Source organism: Stomoxys calcitrans, chromosome 5 (assembly GCF_963082655.1).
Source record: "Stomoxys calcitrans chromosome 5, idStoCalc2.1, whole genome shotgun sequence".
Taxonomy (NCBI): Eukaryota; Metazoa; Arthropoda; class Insecta; order Diptera; family Muscidae; genus Stomoxys; species Stomoxys calcitrans.
The window spans coordinates 27,312,643-27,334,787 of NC_081556.1; the positions used below are offsets into that span (position 1 = coordinate 27,312,643).

Here is a 22,145-nt window from a genome sequence, read left to right on the forward strand (position 1 = left end):
TTGATGGTTTCCAACCATCATAATATGCCATCAACAACTCCACCAACGTGTCCACAATTTCTGGTCAGGCAGGCATAAAGTTTTGATATTTATCTGAAATACACAATGGATTGCTGGATGAGCGGATGGATAAATGTATGAATGAATGAAAATGGGGCGTGTAGGGCGGCGGTGCGGTATTCTGTAAGCCAGACACCAAAGCGTGGCTCTTGATGTATTGTTAATATGGGCTGTTACTTGGTTATGGCCAAAATCATGATTTATGATGATTTGCATACAAAACTCAGGTAACTAAATGAAAACCGTTAAAACCGACTGCCAAGAGTTAAAGAAAATTTTTGAAGAGACTAACGGTTATTCTCGTTTTTCTCCACTTGCTGTGGCTTACTTCTTAATACACAAGAAATAAATTTAAATTTTTGTTTGTTAAAAAAACACAAAGACTTTGGTGTTAACAAAAGGCTCTATTGAAATAGAGCTCAACAATAAAACTTGGTATGGGTTCAGTGAAAGTGAAATGGGTAGATAAGCAAAGAAAAAAATATTGAATGCTAAGACAACAGTTTGTTGTCATTGGCTCTTCCCAGAAGCCCCCAGTGATCATTAGAGTCGCGCATGCCTAGCAGCTTGCGACTTGGGTCAGTTATCGCGATCAGGAGTTCAAAGTAAGATGTCAAGTTGTTAGTTTCGTTGCGTTCCGTTTCGTTTGGTTATTTTTTTGTTCAACTCCTTGGAAGTGCCAATGGAGGTGTTAACAGCCAGCACCTCTAAACAAATTAAATACCTATAACATTACAGGCAGCTTCTGTTTTGTCATAGTTAAAATTGATTTGTATAACCGCAAAAAAAATATTGCTATGGCTAACTCTCAAAAAATCTCATCTCAAAAAAAGAAAAATATATATGAAAAAAATTTCACTCTCCAAAAAAAAAAAATTAATTCACAATAACCAATAAAAGACAAACCCGCTGAAAATAAACTTGAAAAATTGTGCGTTAAAACTTGTTTTACTCAATTCCAGTGTTTGTTTGTTTATTTTTTCTACATCAATTAAACATACATTGAGTGACGACTCTGGAGATCTTGGCTTTCATCCATGCATCCATCCATGTGCTAAGACCACTTAGGTATATTTGCAATATTTACTTAAAATGTTTCCATCCGTCTGGGCGAAACGTTTAAGCGCCAACCAAGCACTCAGCCAACCCACAGCAGCTACAGCCAACATCCAAGTTGGTTAGATGATACAACTTGTGCATCTTGTTGTTGGTTATTAACCTCTGGTTCAATTTGACCAATTAGAAGAAATAACAAACCGTCAATGTAGCTTGGCGCAGTTGATCTTAATTATAATACAGAAGACAGCCATGTTGTTGGAAATATTTTGCAAAAGACGTAGGTAAGTTTATACTTTTGTGTTTTGCAAAAAGCAAAAAAAAAAACGAGGAAATTGTTACAGATACGGGAAACCATTTGGTCGCGATTCTAAAGGAAGTTAAGAATATGGGATATGAATGGCTGGGTTTCTTTACAAAGTTGGTGTTCCGGCAAACAAATGTATATCATTTAACCTCTGGGATAAAACTTAGTACGACTCAAAGCTTGGAGTTGGAATAATTTTCTTTGACGTTCTACTGGGTCTGACTTCGAATCCGATATACTCGCTCGCGTATCACATTGAATTGAAGACAGGAGGCGGATTATGGACTCAGGGTATTCAACTTTATTGTTTCCCTTGAGCATCGTCAAAATGTGGGTTGTGTGGCGCTGTTCTATAGATTCTTCCACGGTGTGTGTTCTTCGGAAATCAGTCGTCTGATTCCTGATTTGAGGACTTTTGTCAGAAATACAAGATTTTCTAGAAGTGCGCACCGCCTTGTAATCGATTGGCCAGCTGATCGGACCACGCCAGGTCCGAAAGTAAGGACGGTTCGTATGTGGAATCGACTTCTGGCGAATGTTTTTCCCGCTACTTACGACATCCAGAAATTCAAAGCAAATGTCAATAAACACTACTCCCTCTTTCCCCCCTCCTATCCTTAACTGTCCTCTCCAACGCAATGCACTGCATGGCCTCTGGCATTCATTTTCATTCGACTATAGGCCGAGTCTTCGAGAGATTAAAGGCAGGAGGCGGATTATGGACGTAGGGTATCCAACACTATTATTTCTTTTGAGCATCGTCAAAATGTGGGTTGTGTGGCGCTGTTCTATAGATTCTTCCACGGTGTGTGTTCTTCGGAAATCAGTCTTCTGACTCCTGACTTGAGGTTGTTTGTCAGAAATACAAGATTTTATAGAAGATCACACCGGTTTGTAATCGATTGGCCAGCTGATCAGACCATGCACTACGTAGAGAATTCTTTTTTCGCAAGGACGGTTCGTATGTGGAATCGACTTCTGGCGAATGTTTTTCCCGCTACTTACTACATCCAGAAATTCTAAGCAAATGTCAATAACACTACTCCCTCTTTCTCCTATCATTAATTATCCTCTCCAACGCAATGCACTGCATATATTGGGGACGACCCCTGCGTGTTGGTTGGTTTGAAAAAAATTGTTGTGATCGATGGTGACGAATGCTTTCAAGTGGCTAACCAGAACCAGAAAACCAGTCTTGTTACCAACTTTCTCCAACCAACTCCTTATTTCTTCAGAGACTTCAATTAAAGACGAAGCGCAACAATGATCAGCACGGATCCCTGATTGCATGTCCGTCAGCAATGATTTGCTTTAGAGATAGCCTAACTTCTGAACATGCAACATTTTCTCAAACACCTTTTAAAGTTAACTGATCCTTGCAAAAGGACGAAATTCGTTGTTGGATTTGGGCTATGGAATTAGCTTTGCATGTTTTCCAAAGGTTGAATCAATCCTAGAGCTTAGGAAAGTAATAACAAGTAAAAGCGTGCTAAAGTCCAGGTCGAATCTTATAAACCCTCCACCATGGATTGCATTTGTCAAGATCTTTGTCCGGTATCACTTTATAGACAAACCAAGCAGAATAGATAATAATTGCTATGCTATTGGAGCTATATCAGATAATGAACCGATTCGGACCATACTTGGTTTGGATGTTGGAGATCATAGTAGAAGTTACTATGCAAAATTTCAAATTGAATAATAATAGCGCCCTCTAGAGGCTCAAGTAATATAATCAGGAAATCGGTTTATATGGAAGCTGTATCAGGTTATGAACCGATATAGACTATACTTGGCATATTTGTTGGAAATCAAAACAAAACATTTTAGCCAAATCGGATAACAAATGCGCACTCTAGATGGTCAAGAAATCAAGATCCGAGATCGATTTATAGAGGAGCTATATCAGGTTATGAACCGATTTTGACCATACTAAGCACAGCTTTATTCCTTCGAAAGTAATTGTGCTTTTGACAGACGGATGTACGGACATGGCTTAATCGACTTGGAATGTCAAGACCAGCAAGAATATATACTTTCGATTTGTTGCAAACGGAATGATGAAACCAGTGTACCCCCATCCTTTGGTGGAGAGTATACAAATGTTTGCAATGTATTGCAATAGATGAGGAAAGATTATCTGAATACAATTTGGATTCTCTTTGTCTAACCAATCGCATTGGACCACACCGTTAGACCCATAGAAAGCAGTGTGATAAAAATTTTGGGTTTCCCAATACGTAAATCTCTGACTACCTTCTAGTTGCTCTTCGAATCCAAAGCAGTATTGGATCGATGAGAGTACTATTGCAGTATGAATAGAGCTATTCACTTCTCCGCGCGCATAACGCTATTTAAGGTATAGTTCTGGTGTAGTATAACGTTTCCACCTCTCATAAGATCTATGTATCCTAATCATCGATGCATGATTTGATTGCGATGTATGATTTGATGAAACCATAACTTCGCATTGAAAGTGTGTCGTTTAATTTCGATGGGTACCGTTGCTTCATACAATAAAAGAAATCAATCTTGAAGATATTGATGTATGTATCTCGTCCCAATTTATCTGACAAAATGCATCTCTCCCTTAAGTCCAAGTTTTGATAGCCACGATATGAAATCGTTTCTTCAACTGCACGCGTATTAAAAAACAAGGTGCTGAAATTTGATAGCAGAACATTAGCGAGATTCTTGACTAATTGATGGAAGTGGAGAAATGCGTAGGACTCCTAGGATTGGTGGCATATGATACAAATTCTATCATATTCTATCAGCTAACACATTGAAATTAAAATCTCCTGTAATAATTACATTGTTGCAACTTATCGTCACAGTTCTGAGGATATCCTGTAGGAGACTAGCCATGTCCGTCCGTCTGTCGAAATCGCGATAGCAGTCGAACGTGTAAAGATATCCACATGAAATTTTGCACCGTCACTTCTTATTGGGGATTAGGTCGTTGGGGGTTGCAAATGGGCCGTATCGGTTCAGATTTGGATATAGCCCCCATATAAACTGATCCCTGGATTTAACTTCTTGAGCTCTAGAAGCCTTAATTTCCACTCAATTTAGCTGAAATTTGGAACAAAATCTTGAGTTATGATTTCCAACATCCATGCCTAGTATAATCCGAATCGGTCTATAAACAGATGTAGCCGGATCCCCGGATTTGACTTTTTGAGCTTCTTTTCTTTCTATTTGGCTGAAATTTGGAACAATAACTTGAGTTATGACTTCCAACATCCATATCAAGTATGTTCGAAATCGGTCTATAAACAGATATAACCTCCATGTAAACCGATCCTCCGATTGACTTCTTAAGTCCCTAGAAGCCTCAATTTTCATTCGATTTGGGACATGGACTTCATCTATGACTTCCAATATCCATGTCAAGTATGATCCAAATCGCTCTATAAACAGATATAGCCCTCATATAAACCGATTACACGAATTTGATTTCTTGAGCCCTTAGAAGCCTTAATTTTGATTCGATTTGGCTGAAATTTGAAACAAAGACGATAAACAGAAATAGCCCCCATATGAACCGATCCACGAATTTGACTTATTTAAGGGCCAAATAAGCTTAAATTTTCGTCCGATTTGGCTGAAATTTGAAACAATGTCTTAAGTTATGACTTCTGACATCCATACCAAGTATGATCCAAATCGGTTTATAAACAGATATTGCCCCCATATAAACCGATCCACGAATTTGACTTATTTAGCCCTTAGAAGCCTAAATTTTAACCTGATTTGGCTGAAATTTCACCCAAACCCCTATCTTATGACTAACAATGTCATTATCAATTTTTATCCGAATCGGTCAATATGGTGATATAGGCCCCTTAGCCGATATGACTTCTTGAGGCCAAAATAATTCAAATACAAACTCATTTAATAAGAGTACATTTGTAGCGGAAGCCATGATGGTGGGTACCCAAGATTTGAACCGGCCGAACTTAACACGCTTTTACTTGTTTGGTATTTGGAGCTTAGATGTATATCCATAGTGGCATGGGGCGGACTAAGATCCTCACCGTCTTTTCAACCTAACTAACCTAAACACAACCAATTAATTACCTAATTAGAATACTCAGAGCCATGAGATTCTTTTCTAATTTGCTATAAACTCTAATCATATATCAACTCTAAGGCTAAGGTCATTATTGGCTTTCATGAGCAGATGTATTGTCATAAAGAGACCACACCATGTGAACATTCCCACAATTAGTTAACGCCGATTTTTATTACCCTACAGTCCAAACGTAAAATGGAAATTTAACGATGGTCCATTAGGTTGTCGTTATCTTAGTTTTACACATTTTCTCAAACACTTTCAAAGGTTTGTAAACTTTATGTCTGACGTGTGGTTTGTTTGAGTTTAACGATAAATCTCACAATGTTACGAGCTCTTAAGCAGCCTAAATCAAAAATTATTTGTCAACAATTTGCCACGCACACACCAGTAGTAGTAGTTCGAAATGATTCATGATCGACCGTCAGTCTAAGTGACAGCTTGACTAAACCTTGAGTAGTAAAAAAAATGAAAAAGTAATAATTGTTGTTTCTGCACAGAGTCAGGTGACAGACGGAACAAGAAAAACTATCATGTACATTGTATACATGATTGTCGGGCGCCCATATAATAAAAATTTGATTTTATGCCTAGTAATGAATGCAACCTTCCGAGGAAAATAGCTACACCCAGAAAAAATTTTGCTGTTGTTAGCAAACAAAGTATTTTTGATTTCACTAAAAGTGTACATATTTTTGGTCCCCTTAAAATTTTGAGACCATCTAGTAATGTCTGTCCGTCTGTAAAAAGTACGGTACCTTCCAATAACGAATAAACTTATCTCCATTTTCAAACTTCGTTGTGACGCATGGCGAAACAATTAGAGGTGGTCTCATTCGAACAATTACCACATATTATATGGTGCAATCCGCCATCTTGTCATCAAGGTGATCGACGTTTTGCCAACACACACCAAGAAATTTGTGTGCGTGTGTGTATACGTGTGCGTAAATGAGCAGAGAATATGAGAGAAAGAAGACAACAGCAAAGGGAATGCAAACAAAAATCTGACATCTTAATACCGTCAAACCTGACCGGCTGTTAGCAGCTGTTCACGTGAGACCACCTTATTTAATCTGCCTTGGTTGTGACGCTAGTTGCACTTTCATTCTCCATAAACACCTTTGCTTAAACTCCTTTACTTCAATAAAAAAAACAAGTTAGAGCGTGCTAAGTTCGGCCGCGCCGAATCTTATACACATCGCAGAGATCGCATCTCTTTTAAGGCAATCAAAGAATAATGAATAAGAACTGTTATTTTACTGGGGCTATATCAAGTTATAGTCTGATTTGGACCATAAATGAATTGAATGCTGAACATTGCAGAAGTCATTTTGTAATATTTCACTCTTTTCGGATAAGAATTGCCCTTTGTAGGGGCTCAAGAAGCAAAATCGGGAGATCGCTTTAAATGGGAGCTTTATCAAGCTATGGATCGATTCTGACCATATTAGACAAGTATGTTGAAGGTCATGAGAAAAGCCGTTTTACAAAGTTTCTTCCAAATCGGAAGAGAATTGTGCCCTCTAGAGGCTCAAGAAAACAATATCCCACATTGGTTTATAGGGCAGCTATACCAGGTTATTTACGGATTTGAGCCATACTAAGCACAGTTGTTGGGAATTATAACAAAACACCTCAAGCAAAATTTCAGCCAAATCGGATGAGAATTGCGCCCTCCAGCGGCTCAAGAAGTCATGGTCCAAGATCGGTTTATATGGCAGCTATATCAGGTTTTGAACCGATTTAGACCATGCTTAGCACAGTTTTTGGAATTAATATCAAAACACCTCATGCAAAATTACAGCCAATTGCCCTCTAAAAGCTGAAGAAGTCAAGACCCCAGATCGGTTTCTATGGCAGCTATACCAGGTTATGTACCGATTTGAACCATATTTGGCACAGTTGTTGGAAGTGATACCAAAGTAGTGAGACCGCGTGCAAAATTTCAGTCAAATCGGATGAGAATTGGGCCCTCTAGAGGCGCAAGAAGTCAAGACCCAAGATCGGTTTATATGGCAGCTATATCAAAACGTGGACCGATTTGGCCCATTTACAATCCCAACTGACCTACACCAATAAAAAGTATTTGTGCAAAATTTCAAGCGCCTAGCTTTACTCCTTTGGAAGTTAGCGTGCGTTGGAAAGACAGACGGACGGACGGACATGGCTAGATCGACTTAGAATGTCATACCGATCAAGAATATAAATATTTTATGGGGTCTTAGACGCATATTTCGAGGTGTTACAAACAGAATGACGAAATTAGTATGACCCCCATCCTATGGTGGAGGGTATACAAATTTACTCTTTTTTTACGCTTTTTACAATTTTGGTTACGCTTTTTGCTGGTAAATTGTTGGCATCACTGTTTATGTATATGCCTGCTGAAAAAATTTTTTAGTGTATTATGATTGCAAACATTATTTTCTAATTAATTTATTTCCTCCTATTTTTGTTTTGATACGATTTCAGTGAATTTTCCTCGATTTCTCATAGTTATCAAATGGCTCCAAGTGTTTGTCAAAATTCACCTAAATTGCCGCCACACAACAATACACAGTCCGGTGTTCACAGCGGTGGAGGCGCTGGTGCGGGAAGTAATAAAGGAATTGCAGTAGCTGGCGTTGCTGTCGTTGGTTCATCTTCAATTACACAACGCAGCAATTGTGGCAGTAGTAGCATTAATGGATCAATGGCTTCATATAAAATGTCTACAACATCGGACACAAGTTGGTCGCAGACCGTATTCAGTAAAGTAAGTAAAATTAAAAAAAATAACAGAAAATCTCAAAATTAGTTTGATTTATTATTAATAAAAAGTATTTCCCGTACCGGGAATCGAACCCGGGCCTTCCGGGTGAGAGCCGGATATCCTAACCACTAGACAATACGGGACTGTTAGCACTATCCAGCAGTAATTTAAACTAAAACACTTAAACAGAACAACAGCAAAACAGAACTGGTATAAACACCAAAGAGTAAAAGAGAAAAAGACATGCTGAATGCGAGTTGGTGGTTGACTCACCATAAACTCACCTTTAGAATATACTCAAACACACCATGAACAATACTCACCCTGCCTGTGTTCTTTACAGCTAAAAATAGCTGGTAAAACGACTAACCGTTCCACATCGTTGTATTAACAGCGTAGTGTGCAGCAGCGTGTCAAAAAGACCAGTGTTGACTTCTACGCTATAAATCAGTTTATGCCAATGTAGTCGTTTTTCTTCGGCTTTGAAATAAACACAAGATTATAATAAAAAAAATTAGGGGTTTAAAAAATATTTATTAAAAAGAAGAATGTTTTGCAATAAGCAAACATTTCTGTATGATACACAATATTACTATAGTAGGGGTTGTTTTAGTTTTTTTTTAGCCCAATACTACATCATGCACGAAAATTGTCTATTCATTGATTGTGAAATATGCCGCATTGTAGTGGACGCATAACTCAAACAAAAGTCATACAACGACACACAACAAGACAACCTCATTGAAATGAGGTTGTTGTGACCAGTGTTGCCACTTAAGAAATTAATTTCCTACCAAATTAAAAAAAAAATCCTACCAAACCCGACCAAAACTTACCAAATGTCCTTACAAGCCAAAAACTCGATATATGTTTTATAACCAACACCAAGAATAATCAAATTATACATTTTCAAACCTACAAAGTATCTAGATATTCGGTATAGTCATAGACGATCTAGCCATGATCATCCGTCGGTCTGTTGAAATCACTATATAGCCTAGGGCGTTTGAGTTTGAAAAGGGCGATCTCCTGCGAAAAGGTCTTGAATAGATAAATGCCCACTGATTTTCAAAGATTGTGTAGGATGGTCTGGAAGAAATAATAGGCTATACAATTTTTTGATTTTGGAATGGTGGCGGACCCTCCCCTAACCCCAAAAGCACGACTCAAAAATAAACGTAGACCCATTGGGACAGTATGCGACTCAAATGAAAGGTAAGTACTAACTTGATATTAAAAATTAGGTCCAAATGCCTAGGGGGCCGCCCCGACCCCGAAGCCCCCTCAAATAGACATACTGGACGATAACGACAATGTAGGACTCGAATGAAAGGTATTAGAGGGTAAATAACGAATATGGTCTGGGAGGAGCAAGAATTTGTTTATATCGTAAGGGGGTATAGGGGCATAGTGTTTGGGAGTTGATAAACAAATTGTTCTGGGCAGATACTTATGGTATTAAGATATTTTTCGCGTGGTGTTAATGAAGGCGCAGCAGAGCGGGCCGGGTTCAACTAGTGTACTATATCTGCCATATGGGCCTATTTCCAACTGAAGACATTAAACACACAAACGTAATCTTTCATACACAGAATGTAAGAAATTTGGAAGAGATTATGTACCAATTGCAGCCAATATCAAAACTTACACACTTTTTTCTCTGATATTTGATACAGCGAGACCATTCCAAAGGTATTAAAACCCTCGACATCCATGGCTTTATTCTACACTCTTAATGAATACAAAAGACAGTAAGTGAAATAATTTTGATGCATTCCGGGCGACTTTTTCAAAAATTAACTTGGTATTGGAAAAACCTACCAATTTTGGTAGGAACCTACCAAAAACGGCAACACTGGTTGTAACCCAGTTCGTAATTTGTTAAAATAATTAAAATTTATGAAAATAATTAAAATTAACTTGGTATTGAAAAAAACCTACCAAAATTTGAGGTCAGCCTACCAACCAACCAAGAAAAAAAAACTGCCAATTTTGGTAGGAACCTACCAAAAACGGCATTTAGACAGTTGTTCTTGCGATAACTTGAACTCAGTACTAGGCTTTGGTGTAAACTTTGTTGAGCCTTGTGTGAAATACATGCAGGGTTGCCAAACGTGACGAGTTTACGTCATTTTTACGATATTTTGCTCTTTTTGAAATTAACCTAAAAATAGAGAAAAAAAATTCAATATTATGGTTTATGGTTGAGTTTGTTCGACGAATCCTCATGATTGCCAAATTTTAATGTAAAGGGTGGTTAAATTTAATGGTCGATGTTGATTTTTAAAACTTTAACGCTTTGCTCGATTGCGTACCTTTCCATCATAAAAATTGTTTTAATCGAAAATTGAGAAATGTAACATGAAATGCAGAAAAAAGCTTGACGTTGACGGAGCCGCTATTATCATAAAGTCTGGTGGTACGAGTGCACAGTATCGTTCTATCTTAGCAGTTTCATGCGGTACTCTATTATTGCTCAATACAGAGCCAGATATGCAAGTAAATGGTAGACCATCTAAGTCCAACCGCGTCCAACCATGACGAAGTCCGCATCCAAGTCACCTCGGTGTATGAGACGCAGCCGAGTAGTTATGGCTAGAATGACCGACTCTCGATTTCCACCACGATGGAGCCAATATCGGAAAGACGTATGGATGCATTCCTAGGCTTACCATTGGCAGACCACGAAACCACGCTATCGTAGTTTCGTTTTATAAACGGAAAAACGAGGGGTCTAAAATCTTAAAAAGCAATGGGTGGAGATGATCGATCCTGTATGGATAGGAAGATGAAAATCTGTCCTCCATTCATCAGGAGCTAGAGAAATGGACATAAATCTTATCCGATGTGGATTAAATTTTGCTTGCTGAGTTCTGCAATTTTCAACACCCGTGTCAGTTTTGGACCGAATACGTTCACAAACTAGGCTCCTTTGTACTTACTTACTTTAATTGGCTATGAAAGAACGTTTGTTCCACTAGCCGCACATAGGTGGGCGTTTCAAGCGCCTCGATCTTCTTCGCTCATTCTTAAATCTCTGACACCAAATTTCGAGGTGTCTCCCACAACTTGATCTTTCCATCGGGCTTTTGGTCTTCCCGGTTTGCGTGTACCACCGTGTTTGCCTTCAAAAGACTTCTTTGCTGGAGCTTCTTCATCCATTCTGACAACATGACCTAACCAACGCAGCCGTTGTATTTTGGTACGTGTAACTATGATATCGTCGTCATAATGCTAGTGGTTCATACGTCGCCTATATTCTCGATTAACGCAAACTGGTCCATATATTTTACGAAGAATCTTTCTCTCAAATACTTCAAGCACTGCCTGCTTTCACAAGTACCCATGTCTGAGAACCATATAACAACACGGGTTGTATCAGTGTCTTGTATAGTGTAGTCTTCGTCTGTCGAGAGGTGGCCTTGTTTCTAAACTGCTTACTTAGTCCAAAGTAGCATCTGTTTGCCAGTATTATTCTTCGCTTTATCTCAAAACTGATATCATTCGTTTCGATTACGGCGGTGCCGAGGTAGATAAAGTTGCTGATTATCTCAAAGTTGTGATTCCCAACTTTCTCAATTTTCTTTATTTGGTCGGTTGAAGAAGGCGTTTTGGGAGTTGATACCATCCATTTCTTTTTATCTTCATTTACTGCCAGATCATTTTTTAATGACTCTCTTCAGATTCTTTCAAAGGCTGCAGTTACTACTTCCGGTGACCGACCTATGATGTCGATGTCGTCGGCGTAAGCGAGTAGCATGTTTTCCCTTGTGATTAGTGTGCCATATCTTTTCACATCTGCATCTCGTATAATCTTCTACAGGAGGATATTAAAGAGATCACACGATAGGTATTGGTATTGAATGGTTCGGAGAGATTCTTTCCAATTCTTACTGAGGAACGCGTATCAGCAAGTGTCATCCTACAGAGTCTTATTAATTTTGCAGGGATACCTAACTCAGACATGGCTTGAAGTACCTTTGAACGGTAAGGGGGTATCGAAAGTGGCTTTGTAGTCAACAAAAAGATGGTAGGTGTTGATTTGTCCTTCTCGGGTCTTTTCCAGTATTTGGCGCAGTGTGAATATCGCATTGATTGGGCCCAATTATCTCATTGACTTTAGGTTTTCACATTCCGTCTTGTGTAAGGGACATAGTATACTGAGGTTCCAATCATCGAGTATGCGTTCTTCCAGCCAGATTGTGCAGATAAGCTGATGCGTCTTATCAGCGTTTCGCCTCCGGTCTTAAATATTGAGTTCAGCGGGTAACCCGTCGACTCCTGCTGCCTTGTTGTTCTTTAGTCGGGTCACTGCTACTTGGACCTCATTCTGACTAGGAGGTAAACATTCTATACCATCATCACTGATTGGTTCTGCTATATCCTCTTCGCCGCCAACGTCGGACACTAGCAGTTGTATAAAATGTTCATTCCATATCCTCAGCATGCTATCTGTGTCACTTACAAGATTTCCTTCTTTGTCTCTGCAGGAGGATGTGCCTGCACGTAAGCCGGACTTATTTCTGACTCCTGTACCTTTAAATTCGCTCACACTCACGTCTTTCCATTTCCTTTTTCTTTCTGCGGAATAGACTTTTCTCCTCTCTTCTTTTTTTTCTTCTCCGCTTTACCTGGTTGAAATTGTACATTGGTGAAATCGGGTAATGTTTAGATATAGGTTCCTGTATAAATCGATCACCTCCTATTTTATTTCTTGTGACCCTATTTTATGAGTTCTGCTTAGTTTTATTTAAAGTGTTTGTTTTTTTTTTCATTTAATTTTTTTTTATTATTTTTTTCCTTTCCCAGGAAAACCAAAGGCCTCCCGTATACAATCCCGAGGATTATGTGGTGGCTTTGAAAAAATTTGGCAAAAGACAAAGTGGAGCCAATCCCAGATCCATATATGACACCAATGATGTTGTAACCCCTGACGATAATTTCAAATCAGCTACATTGCCACATAAACATTCGGATTACAAGTAAGTTCAGCTTTAGAAGTTCTTGCTGAGTAACCACATTTAACACGATTTTCACAGAAGCCCCATCATGGGACCCGTTTCCAGCGACAGTGAAATGTCTTTACGCCAATTTTCTACCATAACAGATCTGTTAACAAAATTAAGGGCAGATTTAAGAGTGTCCTTTCCAAGGTAAATAGATATGTAAATACATTTTAACTTTTAATAATTCTTTTAAAAATTTAATTTATATAAGCTTTGTCCAAGAATTTGTGGCCACGCCTTCAGATGGCGTTAGCTTGCTTCTGGAGGTTTTACGTTCGATTCAGCTTTCCCAAGCCGTTAATGCTCCCATTGGCAATACGGGTACAATGCCTAGAAACTCACAAAGTTATCAGCGTCGAGCTTTACTGGATGAATTGGCATGTTTGTAAGTATAAATTCAATGCTTAGAAAAAAATTATTTCACAAAGAAAAATTTTTGGTGACCCGGTTAGGGAACGAGAACATATAATTTCTTCTAAGCATAATTTTATTACTACATATTATTAAACTAAATAACAGAAGAACGAGTGCTTTATTAACATTCATCGTTTCATGCTTTGAAGAAACATTTACATCAAGGCGGATTTAAAATGTGGCCTCAATTGGTCACGTTAAAATCTGTACTGTGGCCACAAATCATATGCCAATCCTTCATCTCATCATCAAGATGTCATTTCTAAAATGACATTGTTATCAACACAACTTGCGCTCGTGTGCAGGTAAAATGAGAGAAACAAAAAACAATCAAAGAGAACTTGCAAAAATGGGGCGGTGTGCTGTGAATGTAAACACAGAACTGACATCTTAATACCGTCAAACCGGCCGCCTGTTTTCAGCGAAATCACGATAGAGGTCGAACGCGTAAAGCTAGCCGCTTAATATTCGTAAAGATACTTAATATTGATGAAGGTCGTTGGGGATTGCAAATGGCCTATATCGGTTCAGATTTGGATATAGCTCCCATATAAATCGATCTCCCGATTTGACTTCTTGTGCCCCTGGAGGGCGCAATTTTTGTCCGATTTGGCTGAAATTTTACATGTGATGTTCTGTTCTGGGTTACAACAACAGTGTTTAGTACGGTATCAATCGGTTTATAACCTGGTATAGCTCCCATATAAACCAATCTCCCGATTTGACTTCTTGAGCCCTTACACGCCTCACTTTTTGTCAGATTTGGCTTAAAATTTGCATGCGGTGTTCTGTTACAACTTCATACAACTGTACCAAGTACGGTTGGTCTATAACCTGATATGGCTCCCATTTAAACCGATCTCCCGTTTTGTCGTCTTGACCCCTTACAAGCCGCAATATTTATCCGATTTGGCTGAAATTACTTCCATAAACTGTGCCAAGTATGGTCTAAATCGGTCGAGAACATGATATACATATTCCATATAAACCGATCTCCCGATTTGGCTTCTTGGGACCTTACAAGCCGCGGTTTTTGTCCGATTTGGCAGAAATTTTGCATATAGTGTTCTGTTATGGCTTCCAACAACTTTTTCAAGTACGGTTCCACTTAGTCTATAACCAGATATTGCTCCCATATAAACCGGTCTCTCGGTTTCTAGAGGCTTTAATTTTTGCTGGTTTGACAGAGGTTTGGTATGTAGAATAAAATTATGCCCTTCAACTAAATTTGGTTGGTATAAATTGTTTAGCAGAATCCATGGTGGTGAGTTCTCAAGATTCGGCCCGGCCGAACTTTGAACGCTTTTACTTTTTAGTATCTATAGCGCAATCCCATGGCAGCCGGTTGGATGTACCGGATTGACACGATGAATTCCTTCATCGGCAAGGGCTGCCGCCTCAGTGTACCACACACTGCTACTACAACAACAACAACAGTATTTATAGCGCACAACAAGCCGATTACTGGCTTAGGAGCACCATCTTTTGAACCTTACCTGACAACCATAGAGTATTTAAAGGGGCAAATACCCTATGATAAGCAACAAAATTAGCAAATTTGATCAAAAACAATGAAATTTTTAAGATTCTTATGGTGCTTAGCCAACACCCAGAGGAGGCCTTGGAACAATATCAAGTTATGAACCGATTCGGGTCCTATAAGGCTTGGATGTTGAAGAGCATAGTAGATGCCATTGTGCAAAATTTCAACCAAATTGGGCACAAATTGCGTCTCATAGAGGCTTAAGAAATAAAATCGGCAGATCGGTTTATATGGGAGCTACATCAGTTTATGGACCAATTCACGTAGGTTAGAGGCAACATTTCGTATATCGTATAAGAATTACCCCCTCTAGAGGTTCAAGAAGTAAAATCGGGAATCCCAACCGACCTGCACTTATAAGAAGTATTTGTGCAAAATTTCAAGCGCCTAGCCTTATTCCTACGAAAATGAACGTGCTTTCGACAGAAGGACGGATATGGCTAAATCGATTCAGAATGTAAAGACAATCAAGAACATATATATACTTTGTTAGGTCTTAGATCAATACTTCGATGTGTTACAAACGGAATGATGAAATTAGGTGGAGGGTATAAAAAACCCGTCAGGATAAAGAGAGATTGATTCAGATATCAGTGGGTGCACGTTGTACAAAGCATGTATTCGGGTGCATTTTGCTTCAGATAAAGTATTTTTCTTGTCGTATGATTTCGTAGGACGAAATTCGTTCGAAGGCAACATGGTTGATTTGATAAAAGCATGGGTATAGACACACACAGATTTCAGTGAGTGCGCGTTGTACAATGCATGTATTCGGACGCATTTGGCTTCAGATAAAGTATTTTTCTTGTCGAATGCTTTCGTTGATTTTACAAAAGCATAGCGTAGATTTTTAATATGAGAAAAGATAGAGTTTGCAATCGATACTCCCAAACACTGAATGGTGGATGTTGGTTGTTTTCAAAATTATCTACTCTACTCGCTCTTCAGTAGTCTTGAAATACCACATCATGTGGGTTCAGCGTTCACGAGTTCAGCAAAAATATTCACCAATGAATGGTTTTGTGCAGGTCTTTGGTTCGTGTACTCAAATTTTTACAGGAAGTCGTACGCGTACTTTATGTCTGTTCTTGTTCTTTTCCGGATATGATTTGCAGGAGAGTAAGAACAAACCTTACTCTCTTTGGTTTTTTATTTTATTTAAACAGCTGGTTTTCATAGAACAGCCGTTCGATGCTGCCAATTTCTGCTGAAAAAACCTCCAGTAGGAATTTGCAAGCTGTCATAATCCAAACTCTCATAATGTAGCTTGCCTGCTCAAGAGAGCGGGAGAGTGCGAAAAAGCGAACAAAATTTTGAGAGTTTGATAATTGAGTGATTGCAATGTTTGCTGGAAGTTTTTTACCAGCAGCATTGAACAAATTTTTTATGAAAACCCGCTGTTATATTCAAATAAATGGCAAAAGCGAGTAAAGTCTACTCCTACGCTCTTGCAAATTTATGCTTGAAAAGTACCCGAAAGCACTAATATGCGACTAACAACAGCAATAAACACCTGGTGGACGCTTCAGGGCTTGTCTCAACATTAGCACCCGGCACGGAATAGCTGTGAGCACCACACAGGCTGAAACATCAGCCAATTTGTGTGGTGTCTTCATTGCTGTCACGAGAAGCTTAGCTGCGAGCTACCGTGTGTCCACCGGTTGCGTATAGTGGAATGCTCCACACGGAGTAGCTGCAACGGAAGTCGCGGAAATCAGCGGTATCCATCGAAGAGTCTCAGTGAGAGGCCGGGCGGTAAATATACTGAGTGCTTATGATGCTCGATATGTTCCCGCGGCGATCGGTTCTTTGGACCGGAACGAGCTTGCTTACCTACAGGAGTTTGAGAGGATTGCCACCTCCACATGAAAATGTGGTTACAACAACAACAACCCAACGTTAGAAAATAGGTCGTAGAGGGCTCTTTATATACAAAAGAACCATGACGTTCGTTTATTAAAAAGTTGTGTGCAGCTGATGACTGAGAATGGCCTCCAAAAATTATAAGCGGTGATCAATGCTGAAAATGTTTCTTTTCGCTATAGTTTTAACTTAGGCAGCTACGCAATGAAATTAATTAAATTTTTTATTTATTTTATTTAAAAATTTCCTCTTTAATCAATTGGAAGTGAAAATTTATAATTTGCTTTGTTCTTTGACTCATAGATGGCGCTGTCATTCTTTCTTTTACTCATTTTCTCTTCCAGACAATGCCTGAATATATGCTGTTCTCGATCTTTGGAAGCAACATCTCGCTTGGGTAACACCCCAGTGGGTCTCATGCCATTGGCTTCCTCTGCTACCGGGCAGGGTATACGTGCTCGAATTTTAGCCATGCAATTGATGGCCAATGCCTGTGACAAAAATTCTTTTGGTCATGGTAATCAGAAATTTGCCAATGCCGGGCACACAGCAATTTCAGAGGCAATGTCCACTTTGCGTTTAAGATGCAGTGAACCGGTGCGTTTTCGCTTGCTAATGGGAATGCTGAATAGTGGAGGAGGTTCTGGAGAATTGCAGGCAGTGGGAGTGAAGTAAGTTTAAAGACTAAATTTGTAGAGAAGTTGTAAAAATTAAGGTTTTGTTTTCACAATAGATTTATCAATGCCTTTTTGGAAAGTTCGGAGAATCTACAACAGCGCCTGTACTTGCAAGCTGAACTTTTTCAGGCAGGCTTTGATCCCAACAATTTGGCCAAAGTGAGTAGAAGTTTTAAGGGGAATTTTTGATATTTTTGTTATATTCTTTCCCTTTTATAGACCATTTCCTCGTCTTCACCTTGGCTGGATGTTTTGCGCCAAGAACTTAAAAAATTCCATGACATTTATGTCGATGTAGATAAAATGATCACCCAATCTCGTGAAGCCGATAGAGTTCGCAGTCAAATGGTTATTCTGGAACGCCGAGTACAAATACTACACGAAGAAAAAGCAGTGCTGACTTCCATGGAAAGACGCCTACAGGAACGTTGTGCCGAGTTACAAAGGGAAATTTTCCGCTTGCAGGGAGCCCAAAATGAGACCACCTTTAAATCTTTGGATAAGCAACCGGTTACACTGCCCCGTCACATACCACCGGGCAAACAAAAGGCCCAAGACTCCTCTGAGCATGAGGATGAAGGCATTAGCAGCTCGGATACCGGCCCCTCATTATCACCTGTGCCAATTTTGGTCTTGCCACAACATAATGCGAAAAAACCATCGGATAATAATAAGCTAACGGCCGATCCGGCCATTGAAGATGCCATGGAAGAGTTGGACAATGTGGTCAACGAGGCAGAGAAGCAATTGTCGAATAGTGAAAGCAAATTTTCCAAAATCTCCAAAGAAGCCAAGGAAAAAGAAATTGTGCCCGTTAATATTGTACCACAACCGCCTAGGAAATCTCGATCCTTGGCTCATTTGGTGCAGCCCGATGGTTCGGATCTGGATGGTTCCGAATATGGCATGTTGCTGTTGCAGAAACCAGTCAATGCCAATCAGGAAGTAGCTGCCCTAAAGACATTCTTCGATGAAAGCGATTATGTTATACAAGATCAGGAGAAATCCTATCACAGATCCATGTTGGACTCACCCGAAATACCTGAGACCGCGGGGGGTAAACAACATACAAATAATACCACCCGAGAACTATTGGATGTCATTATGAATGCCCGCCATTGTGAAGATGATCCCACAATGAAGGCCTTGAGGGAGGGGGCCCATAGCAGCGAGGAGGTGGAGCCCAATGCAATTAATATGAGTGGAGCTCCCAAAAGGGAGAGTTTTACAGAGACCAATGGTGTGCCACCGCAACAGTTCAATGGAGTGTTCTTTATGGCGGGCATGAATACGGCTCAGAAATATCCTAAACCCGATTTGACGGCAGCCCTACAGGCTAGACGAGTCACTAAGAATGTAGAGCGTCTAGAGGCTGTCTTTGCCAGCCATAATGAGGCCTACAATGAGGCAGATCAACAGAATGGCAAAAGATCCAACCTTATGCCCAGCACCCGAGAAAAGTCAAGAAGCAACCAACAAATCTACTTTGGCAGCAATCCCACCATTCGCATTGGCGCCTATAATCCAGCACAAGGCACGAGGCCGGATCTGCTGAGCAACAACAATGTGACCACAAGAACACGTTCATATACCCAAGGATCCAAAGTTACCGATATACCATCGGGCCTATACTGAATGGCAAAGAGATCCTTAGGGATGTCGCCACACAAAGCTTTTGTGCAATCACAAGTTAGATTAGATCATAAAGTAAACCATAAACACACAGAATATACAGTAGCTGTATAAAATTTGTCTTACTAATTTATTAACAACACATACTCGTACATAAAAAACATAAAATACTTGAAGAAAGTATTAAACTAACTACATTCCATAAGCTAAATTGTAGTTTAAACAGAAACAAAACACATTAAAAACCTTTAGTCAACAAGTCATGGCGACATTACTTGAGTGGAGCTTTTTAATAAATCCTCTATTGTATACCTATGATCTAAAACTTCTGTTGTTTTTATTTCTCGAAATATAAAGCATAGTGTATTTAGCTTTTAGTTACATTAAATTCTTATAATAAATAATAATAATAATAAAAATGAAATAAATACATAATTATTTTTAAGTATTTTTGTTATAGCCTTTCATGAAACGTTGACGTTTGTCTTTTCTTTCAAACTTGATGAAATTCTAAATTTTTTTAAGAATTTTATTTTAAGTTATCACAATGCATAACTAACATTTTCCTTCCTCCTTGAAGAACACACATTTTTAAAGCACTGTAATTTTGTTGGCGAAATTACAAAACACTTTACTAACTTTTCTTATAAGCAAATATTAGCACAAGTGTTTATTTTTTTCCAAATTCCATGCAACCAACTATCCATTTTCTGACCTCTTAGAATTACAAAAAATATGTAATAAATAAATTGTTTCATTATTATTTGGAATACAAAAACCTGCTCTATATCCGAATTTTTATTTACTTTGTTTCGTATATACAAAAAACGCTCAACTTCCTTGGCACAATTTCATTATGATTTTCCTCACTTCGCCCCCTACGAAATAAAACATTCCATCGCACATATTTACTTTACTTTTTCAAACTCACAGGACACCAAATGCGATTATTAATAAAAATTTTAGAACATAAAACGAATTTTTCGTCAAAAACTAAGTCCAAGGGTGTCCTTAGAATTTTGAAATTCGCAAAACTAAAGATGTTACAGCAATTTCAAACTCACCTTGATTTTTCTAGCATTTTTCGAATTTAAATTATGCGACTTGGAGCTTGTTTTTTGAAGAAAAACCAAGGTAGTTGCACTAATCCGAAATTTTGCCATAATATTAAATACAGTACACTCAACTCAAAAATCTTTTCCCATCAAAAATGGAAAATTTTTATAAGAGGTTATACATTGTGCGATTTGGAGATTGGTTTTTCAAGAAAAAAACATATGAGTTGCACTAATCCGAATTTTTTGCCCATCTCACAAATCCAACGGTGTCCTCAGAGTTTCGAAATTCGCAAATCTAAAGATGTTACAGCAACTTCAAACCCAGCTTGATTTTTTTGTGTTTTTCGAATATAAATTATTGCGATTTAGAGCTTGTTTTTTGAAGAAAAAAACATAGGAGTTGCACTTATCCGAATTTTTGTCATAATCTTCAATACTGTATACTCAACTCGAAAAATTTTTTCGCATCAAAAATTGAAAATTTTCATAAGGGGTTAGACTTTGCTAAAAAAATGCGAAAAAAATAAAATGTCAAATTTTAGCTAATGCTGTTTATTTGTCGAATCGTCTTCGAATTTCGAACTGCGGAATGCTTGAAAATGTTCGAAATTCGAAAAAATGAAGAAGTTACAGCGTTTTAGGTCTTGAAAACGACCATGAATTTTTACGCCCAAAAAACTTTTGTTTTTGCGATGTTTTGCATAGAAAACTTTATAGTATTGGCTCATCCAGCACCACTACGGAAAGAGATTTTCTTCACAAATCCAACGGTGTCCTCAGAGTTTCGAAGTTCGCAAGTCTAAAGATGTTACAGCAACTTTAAGCCCAGCTTGATTTTTTTGCGTTTTTCGAATATAAATTATTGCGATTTGGAGCTTGTTTTTTGAAGAAAAAAACATAGGAGTTGCACTTATCCGAATTTTTTGTCATAATCTTCAATACTGTATACTCAACTCGAAAAATTTGTTCGCATCAAAAATTGAAAATTTTCATAAGGGGTTAGCCTTTGCTAAAAAAATGCGAAAAAAATAAAATGTCAAATTTTAGCTAATGCTGTTTATTTTTCGAATCGTCTTCGAATTTCGAACTGCGGAGTGCCTGAAAATGTTCGAAATTCGAAAAAATGAAGAAGTTACAGCGTTTTAGGTCTTGAAAACGACCATGAATTTTTACGCCCAAAAAACTTTTGTTTTTGCGATGTTTTGCATAGAAAACTTTATAGTATTGGCTCATCCAGCACCACTACGGAAAGAGATTTTCTTCACAAATCCAACGGTGTCCTCAGAGTTTCGAAGTTCGCAAGTCTAAAGATGTTACAGCAACTTTAAGCCCAGCTTGATTTTTTTGCGTTTTTCGAATATAAATTATTGCGATTTGGAGCTTGTTTTTTGAAGAAAAAAACATAGGAGTTGCACTTATCCGAATTTTTTGTCATAATCTTCAATACTGTATACTCAACTCGAAAAATTTTTTCGCATCAAAAATTGAAAATTTTCATAAGGGGTTAGCCTTTGCTAAAAAAATGCGAAAAAAATAAAATGTCAAATTTTAGCTAATGCTGTTTATTTTTCGAATCGTCTTCGAATTTCGAACTGCGGAATGCTTGAAAATGTTCGAAATTCGAAAAAATGAAGAAGTTACAGCGTTTTAGGTCTTGAAAACGACCATGAATTTTTACGCCCAAAAAACTTTTGTT

The 22,145-nt window shown here is 38.4% G+C and overlaps 1 protein-coding gene and 1 non-coding gene across 3 annotated transcripts in view; one reads left to right on the forward strand and one right to left on the reverse strand.

Moving 5' to 3' along the window:
• LOC106092522 (uncharacterized) overlaps positions 1 to 19,716 on the forward strand; it is a 363,841-nt gene extending 344,125 nt beyond the window's left edge. For both annotated transcript variants that reach the window (XM_059368527.1, XM_059368528.1), the window contains 7 exons: positions 7,977 to 8,259; positions 13,066 to 13,238; positions 13,296 to 13,409; positions 13,474 to 13,647; positions 17,427 to 17,753; positions 17,816 to 17,918; positions 17,979 to 19,716. In XM_059368527.1, coding sequence (XP_059224510.1) covers positions 7,977 to 8,259; positions 13,066 to 13,238; positions 13,296 to 13,409; positions 13,474 to 13,647; positions 17,427 to 17,753; positions 17,816 to 17,918; positions 17,979 to 19,394 — 2,590 coding nt within the window. In that variant the 3' untranslated portion in view covers positions 19,395 to 19,716. The remainder of the gene's footprint in view (positions 1 to 7,976; positions 8,260 to 13,065; positions 13,239 to 13,295; positions 13,410 to 13,473; positions 13,648 to 17,426; positions 17,754 to 17,815; positions 17,919 to 17,978) is intronic.
• Trnae-cuc (transfer RNA glutamic acid (anticodon CUC)) lies at positions 8,328 to 8,399 on the reverse strand. The gene has a single exon. It is a non-coding gene; the product is annotated as a tRNA-Glu (tRNA).
• Positions 19,717 to 22,145: the final 2,429 nt, after the last annotated feature.